Genomic DNA, 15,145 nt, shown 5'->3' with positions numbered 1-15,145 from the left:
ACCCTTATTTCTGTACATATGTAAGTTTTTCTTTCTTTAAAAGTTTGGGAGACACTTCTTCTAACAGACCAAAATATGCCCCAAATCTACTGTGTGGCACTGATCTATGCACCAGCCTGATCATATTTGATTATATTCTGTTTTATTTTTTTGTTTTTGTTTGTTTGTTTTTATCTTTTTCTTTTTCTTTTCTTTTTTTCTTTTTTCTTTCTTTCCCTTTCTTTTCCCCTGGTTTCAGGTCTCTTCTGATTTGTTTAGTGTATATTTTTCTGGGGCTGTTGTTACCCTGTTAGCATTTTGTTCTCTCATTCATCTATTCTCCTCTGGACAAAATGACAAGATGGAAAAATCACCTCAAAAAAAAGAATAAGAGACAGTACTGACTGCCAGGGACCTAATCAATATGGACATTAGTAAGATGTCAGAACTAGAGTTCAGAATGATGATTTTAAAGATACTAGCTGAGCTTGAAAAAAGCATGGAAGATATTAGAGAAACCCTTTCTGGAGAAATAAAAGAACTAAAATCTAACCAAGTCGAAATCAAAAAGGCTATTAATGAGGTGCAATAAAAAATGGAGGCTCTAACTGCTAGGAAAAATGAGTCAGAAGAAAGAATTAGCGATATAGAAGACCAAATGATGGAAAATAAAGAAGCTGAGAAAAAGAGAGATAAACAACTACTGGATCACGAGGGCAGAATTCGAGAGATAAGTGATACCATAAGACAAAACAATATTAGAATAATTGGGATCCCAGAAGAAGAAGAAAGAGAGAGAGGGGCAGAAGATATACTGGAGCAGATTATAGCAGAGAACTTCCCTAATTTGGGGAAGGAAACAGGTATTAAAATCCAGGAGGCACAGAGAACCTCTCTCAAAATAAAAAAAAATAGGTCAACACCCTGACAGCTAGAGTAAAACTTATGAGTCTCAGAGACAAAGAGAAAATCCTGAAAGCAGCTTGGAAGAAGAGATCTGTAACCTACAATGGTAGAAACATTAGATTGACAACACACCTCTCCACAGAGACCTGGCAGGCCAGAAAGGACTGGCATGATATCTTCAGAGCACTAAACGAGAAAAATATGCAGCCAAGAATACTATATCCAGCTAGGCTGTCATTGAAAATAGAGAAAGAAAATTTTTCCAGGACAAACAAAACCTAAAGGAATTTGCAAACACAAAACCAGCCCTACAAGAAATATTGAAAGGGGTCCTCTAAGCAAAGAGAGAGCCTAAAAGCAACATAGACCAGAAAGGAACACAGACAATATACAGTAACAGTCACCTTACAGGCAAGACAATGGCACTAAATTCCTATCTTTCAATAGTTACCCTGAATGTAAATGGTCTGAAAGCCCAATCAAAAGACACAGGCTATCAGATTGGATAAAAAAACAAGACCCATCAATATGCTATCAGCAAGAGACTCATTTTAGACCCCAAAACACCCCCAGATTGAAAGTGAGGTGGAAAACCATTTACCATGCTAATGGATACCAAAAGAAAGCTGGGGTGGCAATCCTTATATCAGACAAATTAGATTTTAAACCAAAGACTGTAATAAGAGATGAGGAAGGACACTATATCCTACTTAAAGGGTCTATCCAACAAGAAGATCTAACAATTGTAAATATTTATGCCCCTAACATGGGAGCGGCCAATTATATAAGGCAATTAATAACAAAAGCAAAGAAACACATCGACAACAATACAATAATAGTGGGGGACTTTAACACCCCCCTCACTGAAATGGACAGATCATCTAAGCAAAAGATCAACAAGGAAATAAAGACTTTAAATGACACACTGGACCAAATGGACTTCACAGATATATTCAGAACACTCCATCCCAAAGCAACGGAATACACATTCTTCTCTAGTGCCCATGGAATATTCTCCAGAATCGATCACATCCTAGGTCACAAATCAGGTCTCAGCCAGTACCAAAAGATTGGGATCATTCCCTGCATATTTACAGACCACAATGCTTTGAAACTAGAACTCAATCACAAGAGGAAAGTTGGAAAGAACTCAAATACATGGAGGCTAAAGAGCATCCTACTAAAGAATGAATGGGTCAACCAGGAAATTAAAGAATTAAAAAAATTCATGGAAACAAATGAAAATGAAAACACAACTGTTCAAAATCTTTGGGATGCAGCAAAGGCAGTCCTAAAAGGAAAGTATATAGCAATACAAGCCTTTCTCAAGAAACAAGAAAGGTCTCAAGTACACAACCTAACCCTACACCTAAAGGAGCTGGAGAAAGAACAGCAAATAAAGCCTAAACCCAGCAGGAGAAGAGAAATAATAAAGATCAGAGCAGAAATCAATGAAATAGAAACCAAAAGAACAGTAGAACAGATCAACGAAACTGGGAGCTGGTTCTTTGAAAGAATTAACAAGATTGATAAGCCCCTGGCCGACTTATCAAAAAGAAAAGAGAAATGACCCAAATCAACAAAATCATGAATGAGAGATCACAACCAACACCAAAGAAATACAAACAATTATAAGAACATATTATGAGCAACTCTATGCCAGCAAATGAGATAACCTGGAAGAAATGGATGCATTCCTAGAGATGTATCAACTACCAAAACTGAACCAGGAAGAAATAGAAAACCTGACCAGACCTATAACCACTAAAGAAATAGAAGCAGTCATCAAAAATCTCCCAACAAACAAAAGCCCAGGGCCAGATGGCTTCCCAGGGGAGTTCTACCAAACATTTAAAGAAGAATTAATACCTATTCTTCTGAAACTGTTCCAAAAAATAGAAATGGAAGGAAAAATTCCAAACTCGTTTTATGAAGCCACCATTACCTTGATCCCAAAACCAGACAAAGACCCCATCAAAAAGGAGAATTACAGACCAATATCCTTGATGAACATGCATGCAAAAATTCTCACCAAACTACTAGCCCATAGGATCCAACAGTACATTAAAAGGATTATTCACCATGACCAAGTGGGATTTATCCCTGGGCTGCAAGGTTGGTTCAACATCTGCAAATCAATCAATGTGATACAATACATTAATAAAAGAACAAGAACCATATGATCCTCTCAATAGATGCAGAAAAAGCATTTGACAAAATACAGCATCCTTTCTTGATCAAAACTCTTCAGAGTATAGGGAGAGAGGGTACCTACCTCAATATCATAAAAGCCATCTATGAAAAACCCACAGCGAATATCATACTCAATGGAAAAAGACTGAGAGCTTTCCCCCTTAGGTGAGGAACATGTCAGTGATGTCCACTATCACCACTGCTATTCAACATAGTACTAGAAGTCCTAGCCACAGCAATCAGACAACAAAAAGAAATCAAAGGCATCCAAATCGGCAAAGAAGAAGTCAAACTCTCACTCTTTGCAAATGATATGGTACTTTATGTGCAAAACCCCAAAGAATCCACCCCAAAACTGCTAGAACCCATACAGGAATTCAGTCAAGTGGCAGGATATAAAATCAATGCACAGAAATCAGTGGCATTCCTATACACCAACAACAAGACAGAAGAAAGAGAAATTAAGGAGTTGATCCCATTTACAATTGCACCCAAAACTGTAAGATACCTAGGAATAAATCTAACCAAAGAGGCAAAGAATCGGTCCTCAGAGAACTATAAAATACTCATGAAAGAAAGTGAGGAAGACACAAAGAAATGGAAAAACGTTCCATGCTCATGGATTGGAAGAACAAATATTGTGAAGATGTCAATGCTACCTAGAGCAATCTACACATTCAATGCAATGCCCATCAAAATACCATCCACTTTTTTCAAAGAAATGGAACAAATAATCCTAAAATTTGTGTGGAACCAGAAAAGACCCTGAATAGCCAGAGAAATGTTGAAAAAGAAAAGAAAAGCAAGCAAAGCTGGTGGCATCACAATTCCTGACTTCAAGCTCTATTACAAAGCTGTCATTATCAAGACAGTATGGTACTGGCACAAAAACAGACACATAGATCAATGGAACAGAATAGAGAGCCTAGAAATGGACCCTCAGCTCTATGGTCAACTAATCTTCGACAAAGCAGGGAAGAATGTCCAATGGAAAAAAGACAGTCTCTTCAACAAATGGTGTTGGGAAAATTGGTCAGCCACATGTAGAAGAATGAAACTGGACCATTTCCTTACACCACACACAAAAGTAGACTCAAAATGGTTGAAAGACCTCAATGTGAGATAGGAGTCCATCAAAATCCCAAAGGAGAACACAGGCAGCAACCTCTTCGACCTCAGCCACAGCAACTTCTTCCTAGAAATATTGCCAAAGGCAACAGAAGGAAAAGCAAAAATGAACTACTGGGACTTCATCAAGATAAAAAGCTTTTGCAAAGCAAAGGAAACAGTCAACAAAACCAAAAGACAACCGACAGAATGGGAGAAGATATTTGCAAATGACATATCAGATAAAGGGCTATTATCCAAAATCTATAAAGAACTTCTTAAACTCAACACCCAAAGAACAAATGATCCAATCAAGAAATGGGCAGAAGACATGAACAGACATTTTTCCAAAGAAGACATCCAAATGGCCAATAGACACGTGAAAAAGTGCTCAGCATCGCTCGGCATCAGGGAAATCCAAATCAAAACCTCAGTGAGATACCACCTCACACCAGTCAGAATGGCTAAAATTAACAAGTCAGGAAGTGACAGATGTTGGCGGGGATGCAGAGAAAGGGGAACCCTCCTACACTGTTGGTGGGAATGCAAGCTGGTGCAGCCACTCTGGAAAACAGTACGGAGGTTCCTCAAAAAGTTGAAAATAGAGCTACCATACAACCCAGCAATTGCACTACTGTGTATTTACCCCAAAGATAGAAATGTATGGATCCGAAAGGGTATGTGCACCCCGATGTTTATAGCAGCAATGTCCACAATAGCCAAACTATGGAAAGAGCCAAAATGTCCACTGACAGATGAATGGATAAAGAAGATGTGGTATATATATATATATATATATATATATATACACACACACACACACACACAATGGAATATTATGCAGCCATCAATAGGAATGAAATCTTGCCATTTGCAACAACGTGGTTGGAACTGGAGGGTATTATGCTGAACGAAATAAGTCAATCAGAGAAAGACATGTATCATATGACCTCACTGATATGAGGAATTCTTAATCTCAGGAAACAAACTGAGGGTTGCTGGAGTGGTGGGGGTGGGAGGGATGGGGTGGCTGGGTGATAGACATTGGGGGGGTATGTGCTATGGTGAGTGCTGTGAATTGTGTAAGACTGTTGAATCACAGACCTGCACCTCTGAAACAAATAATACATTATATGTTAAAAAAAAAAAAAAGAAGAAGAAGAAGAAGAAGATAGCAAGAGGGGAAGAATGAAAGGGGGGAAATCTGAGGGGTAGACGAACCATGAGAGACGATGGACTCTGAAAAACAAACTGAGGGTTCTAGAGGGGAGGGGGGTGGGAGGATGGGTTAGCCTGGTGATGGGTATTAAAGAGGGCACATACTGCATGGAGCACTGGGTGTTATATGCAAACAATGAATCATGGAGCACATCTCAAAAACTAATGATGTAATGTATGGTGATTAACATAACTAATAGTAAAAAAGATTGAAAAAACAAATAAATAAAATGAAGTGAGTTTTATAAACTTTAAAGTTTGTAAAGACTTGAAGTCATCTTAGTAACATAAATACATCAAACTGTATTCTTCAAACCTTAAACGCTCACAATCTTTCTATATATTTATGCATTAAATACACAGCCAATTATGAAGCATAAGACACATGAAATTAGAAAAATTAATGAAATACTAAGACGGTAAATCCAAGAGGAAAATTAACTAGGAGTTTATATTATGTGTATGTATGCATTTCTCCTTTATTAAAATGGCAGCACTTTAAGTTTTTATTTATTTTGAGGTCAGTTCGAACTCAGTATGTTAAAAGACTTAAGAAGTATTCTTAATCTCTGTCATATTGAAAGCATCCCCCAAGCACTAGTAGCAACACCTTTGCTTACCACTAAAATGCCATGTGTGCCCCAGAACCCAGATTCTACATTAAAAAAAAAAAAAGGAATTTCCTTTAAGGGAGGTGTTTGCTTCATTTTCTGGGTCAAGAAAAAAGTAGGCGGGTGCCTGGGTGGCTCAGTCGTTAAGCATCTGCCTTCGGCTCAGTTCATGGTCCCAGGGTCCTGGGGTCGAGCCCCACATCGGGCTCCCTGCTCCACGGAGAGCCTGCTTCTCCCTCTCCCACCCCCCCTGCTGTGTTTCCTCTCTCGCTGTGTCTCTCTCTGTCAAATAAATAAATAAAATCTTTTAAAAAAAAGAAGAAGAAGAAGAAAGTAGGCTACTTTCTTCAAAGGCCTCACCTCCTACCACGTTCCCCACCATGTACTCCATACAGCCAGCCACGCTGGAGTTCTAACAGTTTTTAAGAATACACCCAGTGTAACACTGCTTTCATCTGCAGTTCCTTTGCTTGGAATGAAATCCCTTCCCCCGGACACTGCATGGCGTGGTTCTCGTTCTTGTTTTAGGTCTTCTCTCAAAAGCAACCTTCTCAGAGGGGCCCATTCTGTCCACCGTCTTTGCAATTATAGCCCATTTTCCTCTCTCTGATCCCCTTCCCCACATCAGTTTGAAAGTGTATCATGTGTCATTATCTAGCAGAAAGTATTTTTATTTGCTTATTGTCTGTCTCCCTTGCCCTCCAGTATTGTGGAAATTCTGTGTGTAAGGGATTTTACCTTGTGTTTCTGCTGGGTTTCATTACCTATCACAAGGTCGGCTTCCAGTAATAATTTGTTTAAAATATATGTTTAAAAAATTAAAATCAATATAGAAGCTATAGACTTAAACATTCTCTGGTAAAATAATTAGAGTTTTATTCCCAAATATACTCAGCTGAATTTTCCTTTCTTTAATCCTTGTCCTTATTCATACTTTTATTCTTAGTCTTTCCTTCCTCCATGTTTATTCTAGAAGAAAACATAAATAACTGAGTTTATGTGAATCCACTGCACCCTGTAGCATTTCATGTCCTGTAATGATGTTACTAACTAATAGGGACAGCTGAAGGACACTGAAGAAAAAGCTGTGAAGAGAGTCTTTATCAAATCCCAAAACATGGGTGGGGGCCAGAGCTGACGTTGTTGTACACAAGAGGCTTTAGATTAAACACAAGGAAGGCAGCTTCTGGAACTGGGTGCCACCTGAGACAAACAACAGGGGAAGAAGCCATACCACCTGCCTCCACATGGAGCATCCCTCCATGCAGGCACCTGAGAACTGGTGGGAAGCTTTGGGTACCAGCAGCAGTGGAGGTCCCGAAGCAGCTCCAAGCAACCCCGTGGGCAGCAGACAGGTGGCAAATGGGGGCGTGACCTGGAAAGGAAAAACCAGTCAGGTGTACTTGGTAAGCACAGCTGCAAACTGGTTTGTGAGCATCACTGAGGCAGACTTTCAGTTAGGGCCAGTGCACAGAAGCAGACCAGGGTCACTGTGGTTTGAGTGGGTGTGCAATTGCACCCCACTTTGTAGTCCTCCAGTGGTGAGGCCAGATAGCATGTGTGCTTGAGAGCTCCTCTCCTTTTACCAGTAGTTGCTATTCATTTATTCCAAATTCTCCAATGACTTTCAGTCCCTGTGCAATGCCCTGTGAAGCCCCTTTAGGATCTGACCCCAACTCACAGGCTTCACCTCCTACCATGTTCCCCACCATGTACTCCACTATCATGGAAGTGCAGTGCATAAGGGATTGCACCTTGTGTCTCTGCTGCATTTCATTACCTATCACAAGGTAGGGCTTCCAATAATTGTTTGTTGAGTGTGTAGTGTAATGGTTAAGCATGGGTTTGGGAGCAAAACTGCTTACAATGCTTACTAGTTATGTGACTTTTGTATCTTTATCTATAAAATGGGAATAATGATGTTTGCCTCAGAATTGTTCTGAGGATCACATGAGTTAATATGTATAAAGCATGTAGGAGAGTGTCTTCTGTACAGCAGGCTCCATTTGAATGTTTATTAGTATTCAATCAGGTGTAACCATAACATAAAATAGGTACTTCCCTTATTTATTTATTTATTTATTTATTTATTTATTTATTTATTTATTTATGAGAAAGAGAAAGCACGTGCAAGAGAATGGGGAGGGGCAGAGGGGGAGGGAGAGAGAATCCAAAGCAGACTCCACACTGAGTGTGGAGCCCAACATGGGGCTCAATCCTACGACTCTGAAATCATGACACCCCCTACCCCAACTGAACACAGGCTCCAGAGCATGTTCTGCATAGATATCTTTCTTCAGCAGCAAGTGACATTCCGGGAGCCTGGATCCTGTCCCAGTTGACAGGGCTCCACTTAACCAAGTTGTCCACATCCTCGGCTTTCTTCATTTCTTAGGTAGGAGATGGCAGATGGGCATTCTCTCAGCCATGGTTGGCCAAGGGCATATGGCTACTGAGCTTGGCCCAGCACATCCCGATCCCACCAGTCCTACTGCAGCCTCCTCCACCGATCACTGCTACTCCTGGAGAATTCACCAACAACCAAGAATCGTGCCTCCATCTCTGCTTCCAAATGATCTCATAATATTTCTACCACATTTGTGCGCACAGCAAAATACAGTAGGCTCCAGGTTTGTACTAGCAGCAAAGCATCTCCCCTTCTTGGTGTTACAGCTGGCAGGACTGGAGAGGGTTATCTCTCACTATTGAGAACACCTGGCCCTCCAGAGAAATAAGCCCATGTTCCAGGGGTTCAGCCAGAATTACACAGTTAACAGTAGTAGGTGACACCTCTCTTCTTGGGTGATAAGGTGACACACTTTGCTCTTAAATACTAGGTCCTCACCCAGGAGCTTAAAATACATTAGATTACCCAGAATGAAGGTCTACACCATGGGGATGACACAGGTTTTCTGACAATCTCCTGAACCAATATGTAAAACTTCCCCAAACCCTGTTAAGGTGGCATATCTGGCAACATAGTCATTTACCCTTGGGGCTCTCTCTGAGCCCATTTATGCCAATTTTGGAGGGATGGGGGAGAGGATGCATACGTGTAGGCAGCCCAGGTCCATCTCCTTCGGGTGTATATCTTGTGCCTCACCCAAACATACACCCACTACTCAACTACAGGACCTTGTCAGAGTAGAGCTAGGATGTGTTAGGGTATCGTGTTTAGGAACCCAGAGTTTCCTGAAAATCTCTGTATTCAACAATCATCCTTCCCTGAAAGATTCCCTGAGGATCAGTACAATTCAGCAGCAGAGAAACCAGGAGCAGGACTTTGTGGTTAACTGGGCTCCTCACTCACAGTATAAAGGACTCTGACAAGATCTTCTGAGATCTCCTCCCTCCTGCCTTCCTCCCTATCTGCATCTTAGGCTCTTGCCACACTTATAAAGACAATAATCTGAAGGACAGAGAGAGCCACCAGTGACCATATTGCCACAATATCGATGATCTACTTAAACATGTCAGTTCCTGAAAACCAATGGCTTACTAGAGAATCGGGATCTCTAAGATCTTTTCTGGAAAGTCAAAGTTGATGGCATTTGTTCATTCACCAAACATAATTTTAGTCACCCACTATATGTCCAGCTACCATCTACACACTAGGATACACCTGTGATCAAGACAGACAATATACGTGATGTCACAGTGTCCACATTGTAGGTGAAAAGGGCATTAACTACATAAAAGCAAATGAGATAATTTCAGCTCAATCCAGTATTCAACACAAATGACTAAAGAACATTGGAATAGTATGTGACTGAGGGAGACTGGCCACTTTGGCTACACTGACCACAAAGGGCCTCTCTATGAGGATGATGCTTGAGCTGAGGAGCTGGAGGTTGTCCTGAAATCATCCGTGGAAGATCAAGGTAAATGAAGAATGGCCCTGGGTGGAGGGAAGAGTTAAAATAAAGGCCTCGAGCTGAGAAGAAGCTTGGCACAACTGAAGGGCAGAAAGCCTAGCATCATAGAAGCACAACACACAGTGGGGGGGATGGTTGGACGTGGGACTTGAGAAGTGAGATTGAGGCATCTTAGGAGTTCAAGAATTATTGTGACCCAAAAATTAGACTAGTGGGGAAAGTCCACCCAAATGGGAAACACCCAAAATATATTTGCATCACACACTAGTGCTAGGAACTGAGAAGTCCTTATGTGAGTCTCTTCATTTTGATAGAGGTCACCGCCTGTGGCCTTATGCCATGTGAGGGGACCTTGAACTTCATCATAGAGGGCTTCAAACAGCCCTGTAAAGTCCTGCCTTCCTCCCTGGACTCTTCCATATAAGCAGTCTGAACATGTCATGCGGAAGGTGATGGACTCTTGGTAGGGGAAGCCTGACCCCAATACCTTATTCATGGGTAGGTTATGGCCTGGGTAAGGGGTCATGGAACCCTGTGTCTTAACTTGAAAATGACCAATATAAAGAGTGACGCATTTCCACTAAGAAATCTGCAGTCTGCTCAATTATCCCACCTAAGGGGAGGTGTCGGCTAGACATCTGCATGAACTCTACACCTTAACGGCTTCCCGCTCTCCAACAGGCTCAGTCAATGTGTCTCAAAGTTAAGTAGATCATTTTAAAATCCATATTTTAAAAAGTTAGAGGAAAACTGTAAATGATAATGTTAATAAAAATAATAATAAACTGAACCAATAAAGAAAAGTAAACACATAGCATCTAAGCACTCTTTTCCTTCGCTGCCTTGGCTCTGCCCATCCTCTGTCCCCATGTCCTCTTCCTGACCACTCAAAGTAGGAATTTATTCCCTGAGTACCTGCCATGTGAAGACAAATGTGGTCACACACTATCTCAGAGAATTGGGAATGCCCGGTCCTCACTCTGATGGGAGACATGTCCTGTATTATTATTTTCTTGAAATGTCTTTGAAGATGCAGAGACACCCCAATCACTGTGCAGTCTAGAGCACTCACCTGCCCCTCCCCCAACCTCTGGTGAGAGACACCTGGAGACAGAAAGGGTTTTAATAAGAACACAGTCAGATGATGCAGTGATGTCAAAGGGGAGTGGATTAAGAAAACATCACTCGATTTGACAAAAATTTATTTCAGGCAGAATTTAATGAGAAACACTTTACGCTGAACCACCTACATATTTTGTGGGGTGAGTCCAGAATGAAAATACAGCTCCAAGTTTTATTAAGGATTTCAAGACAGCAAACACTGCTTAGATGACATGCCCATGAAGCTGGCCCTGAATCCAGGTCAGGCTTTGTTTGGGTCATAGGTGCCATTATAAACACCTACATCCTGCTTTTAAGCAACTGAGAAAAAAACAGAAAAACAAAAATCTGGATAACCACTGTTCAGAGTAGGAAGAGATGAACGTATTTAGGATGATCCATCCAATTTTGGAAGTACAGAACAGCTTTCAATTGGGCAAGGCAGGGAAGATTCCATGAGAAAGAAGCATCTGAATTAGAGTCTGAAGGATCAGCAGCAATGAACATGTGGCCAAAGCAGAAAAGATATTGCTAGAAGATGGGGCAAAAAATAAAACAAGTTTCCAAAGAGGTCAAGATTTCTGCCACAACAAGCCATTTTATCAAAATTATGCTTTATTTATAGGTATAAACCATGTTTAAGAAGCAGAAAAGGATTTTATGTGTGAGGTAAAACTAATGTCGCCAGAGTTGATTTAGGCTTGTTTTCCATTTCTCTAAAAATCTATTCTTGATCCACGATTCCTGTGGCATGTAGAGCTGGTGTCCAGGAGTCCTGGGCCCCTGGGCATCGGCCCCTATGGGGGAGTCAGGACTGGGGGTAGGGGGCGCCAGGGCCTTCCGACTTGAGCTGTGGGAAAAGATTTTCATCCCAAGGAAGGGAAATCAGAAAGAGAACGGGGAGGGTGGAGGAAAGAAGAATGAGTTGATAAGAAATTGAAGAAACAGAACAAGAAGAGGCTCACCTGTGCTTTTTAAAGCAGGAGTGCCTTACAAGCAGCAGGAGCAGGGCAACTATCACCACCAGACAGAGCAGTGTCAGCAGGACTGCGTTTCCACCTCCTTGGGTGTAAACCAAGGATATCAGTCTACAAGGCTCTCCACGCCGCCACCACCATCAATGCTTCTCCTTCCTAGAATTTTCATCTGCATGTTCTGAAGACTTCATCTCAATTCCTCCTGAGTCTGTGTCCCCAATCTCCCACCCCATCTCTTACCCAAATCACCAGATCCTTCTTCTTTTTCTCTTTAGTACTCCAATCCCTTCCTTCCATTTCTTGAAATTTAGCAGTGATCATTCTCTGCCCTTCTTTGTTTGGATCCTCCCGCCTCCATCCTCTTGTGCCTAGTGTTCCCACCCATCTCCCAAGCACGTCCCTCAGCAGCCCCAGGACTGTTGCTTCCTGGCCAGACTCCAGCTCTTTCTCACCCCAGTGGATGATTATGTCCTGGCCTCCCAGACTGCTGTGCTTCACTCGGCACGACAGACCAGCCGCCTCCTGGGCCGCCACATCCAGGGTCACTCGGAGATACCACGTCTCATCAGCATTAGGCAGGACATCGCCTTGCTGGGTGCCCCGCTGCTCCTGCTCACCCCGCATCCACATCACCCACACAGGCTTTGGGTGGAAGCCAGAGACGTGGCACACCAGCAGCAGACGGCCGGGACCGGGACTGGGGCCACTGGACACCCAAACCTCGGGCTTCACTGGAGAGAAGATGAGGAGACAAGGCACTTAGGGGCACCCGGGACCAAGCTCAGTGACTCAGTGGTCTTAGCAGTTGGAGTAATCACTTCTTTCTCTCATCTAAGGAACAGTCCTAAACCCACATATCCCACCCTCTAGCCTCTCAGTGTATGTTTCAAAGGGATGGTAAAGAGTGGAATATGAAGCTTAAAGCACCGGGAAAACTCACCTTGTCGTTCCAGTTCTGACTTCCCTGCTTCAAGGATTCCTGCCAGAAACCGAGGGCAGGTGTGGCTGAGAAGGGTCTGCACGATTTCCTTAATATCTAGGTAGTTGCTGAGCACCGCACAGACCTTCTGAGCCCGACTCCCAGCTCCTGGAGATGGCTGCCAGGAGTTTCCTTGGAAACTCAGAAAATCTGAGCCTTGATAAGCCCCATTCAAGAAGCTTCCCGAGGCCTTCCCAGCATGTTCCGTACAGCCAGCTGACACCTGGAGCTCGAAGGGGTCTGGGGGTGAACAGAAGCCATGTGGAAACAATTACAGGGAAGGAAAGTAAGCAGTCTAGGGGATTTGCTCTGGAATCACACAGCATGCTGGAGTTGGGTGGGGGAGGGAAGGAAATTTGTGGGAAGAAAATGTGAAGGTAAGAATGTATTTAGAAATAATTGATGGGGAGGCGCTAGATGGGAAGGTGTTGGGAAGTTGGGGACCCTGCTGGAAGGGCTCACTTGGGAATGGTTAGGTACAGGGGGGCCTGGTAGACTCTCAGGCCAGAGAAGGGAGGGCAGAATCCTGGCTGGAGAGGCCATGTCTGGGGCCAGGGGTGGTGGGCAGAAGATCACAGGGAGACACTATTGCAGGGAGCCAGAACACGAAGGTGTATATGGCAGTGTGGAGGGATGTGTCCTGGCCAGCCCATCTGTGTCTAGGGTGGGTGGGCGGGTGGAGTGGGGACAGTGACGAATGGTGAGGCAGGAGAGAGAGCAGGAGCCCGAGGGGGACAGGGAATAGTCCAGGAAGGCTGGGTGAGGTCAGAGCCCCTTCAGAAGCAGATTGGAGCCTTCAGGCAGAGATTGGCGTGGAGCAAGGAACTCACATTCAAACTGAAACTGGTGCGCAAAGGCCTGCACCTCGATGATGAAACCGTGGAAGTAGAGTAGGAACAGATTTTGCAGGTTTTTCAGCTCCTCGGAGCTGAAGTTGCCCTGGGACCAGGGCCGCAGGAAGCTCATGGTGCCCAGGACCTTGTCCCAGGCTTGAGTCTGCAGATCACCCAGCCAGCCCGATGCCTGCAAGGACGCCCAACTGCTGTTGGCAAAGGAGGAGGTCTGGAGGATGCGGAAGGAGAGGGGCTCTTCTGTGGCTGGATCAGGGGGTCCTGGGACCTGGGGTGCTGAGAAGCCAGGCCACATGGAGAGAGTACGTGAGCATGGGTGAGGAACCATGGAGACGGTTACACAGACTGCACACATTCCCAGAGCCCACCCTGCTCCCTGGGCCCGCTTCCTCTCCCCAAACCTAGAAACAGAAAAAGAACTGTGGCAAGATGTTTTGCCTGCAGCCAGCCTGGCATGCAGACTCCAAGGGCATCCTCTGGGAGTAGTACTCCCTGCTGCAGGTCCTCCCAGAACCTCACCCCTCTGCGCCCAGCATCAGACGTCTTCCCAGGGCTTGTCCTACCGTCTAGGCTTGTTCCGTGCTGGCGATGTCCTTCGAAGAGCAGCAGGAACAGGAGCAGCATTGCGGCTCGTTCAGATGAAGGATGCCTCAACAGCACTCAGATCACTGCCTTCCAAACCCTCCTGCTCTCATCAGACTCCCCCGCTGCAGCCAGGCAGACCTCCCTCTCTGCCCACTTCCCTTTCAGAGAAACCCTCCTGCCTCCTCAGGGCAGCCCCACGGGGCTCTCACTTCCCCTCCCTCTCTGCCACTCTCCAGCTTCCACATTGTCTCCCTGTACCCCCTGACTGCCCCTATGCACACCCTCTACAGAGGGGTCCTGGCTTCAGTCTGGGCCGGCTGGAAAATGGAGATCCTTCTGGCCTCAGAGGAATCAGGTCCACATTCGGGTTCTCAATGTCCTCTTCTTTGAAGAGAGGAGATGGAAGGTTCATGCCATGGCGCCCATGGCCTTTCCACCATTCCCTCGTCCTGCTGCTGCAGTTCTTTCTCCCTCTCTGTGGTCCACCCCCAGCCTCACCCTCTACTGATCCCAGTTTTTCCCTCTTGAGTCTGCTTTCCCCCCTCTCACTCCCCTGCCTCTCTCCCTCCCCTCACCCCCTCTGGCTCTTCATTCTGTTCCTCTCAATCTGGTGTCGGAAGACACGGGGCATCTGGGGAGCAGCTGTACCAGCACCATGACAAGGAGCATCCGTAGCAATACAGGAGGCCCAATAATCTAAGAAAAGTCCCTTGTGCCCAGCTTCCGCCATCAGACCACTTGCCACTGTTGAAGGGGTCCGAGG

The 15,145-nt window shown here is 44.2% G+C and overlaps 1 protein-coding gene across 1 annotated transcript; it reads right to left on the bottom strand.

Moving 5' to 3' along the window:
• Nucleotides 1-11,089: 11,089 nt before the first annotated feature.
• On the bottom strand, nucleotides 11,090-14,541 carry CD1E (CD1e molecule). The gene is made up of 6 exons (XM_045876686.1): nucleotides 14,361-14,541; nucleotides 13,777-14,073; nucleotides 12,908-13,186; nucleotides 12,420-12,698; nucleotides 11,956-12,052; nucleotides 11,090-11,840 (listed from the first exon to the last, which is right to left on the bottom strand). Exons 1-6 carry the CDS (start codon nucleotides 14,419-14,421, stop codon nucleotides 11,666-11,668), a joined length of 1,188 nt encoding a protein of 395 aa, XP_045732642.1. The 5' UTR covers nucleotides 14,422-14,541; the 3' UTR covers nucleotides 11,090-11,665.
• Nucleotides 14,542-15,145: the final 604 nt, after the last annotated feature.

Source organism: Mirounga angustirostris, unplaced genomic scaffold (assembly GCF_029215605.1).
Source record: "Mirounga angustirostris isolate CCGP_5_RB_7025 unplaced genomic scaffold, mMirAng1.0.hap1 SCAF_6, whole genome shotgun sequence".
Lineage (NCBI taxonomy): Eukaryota > Metazoa > Chordata > Mammalia > Carnivora > Phocidae > Mirounga > Mirounga angustirostris.
Note: the sequence above shows the minus strand (reverse complement) of the source record. Positions and strands in the feature narration are given on the sequence as shown.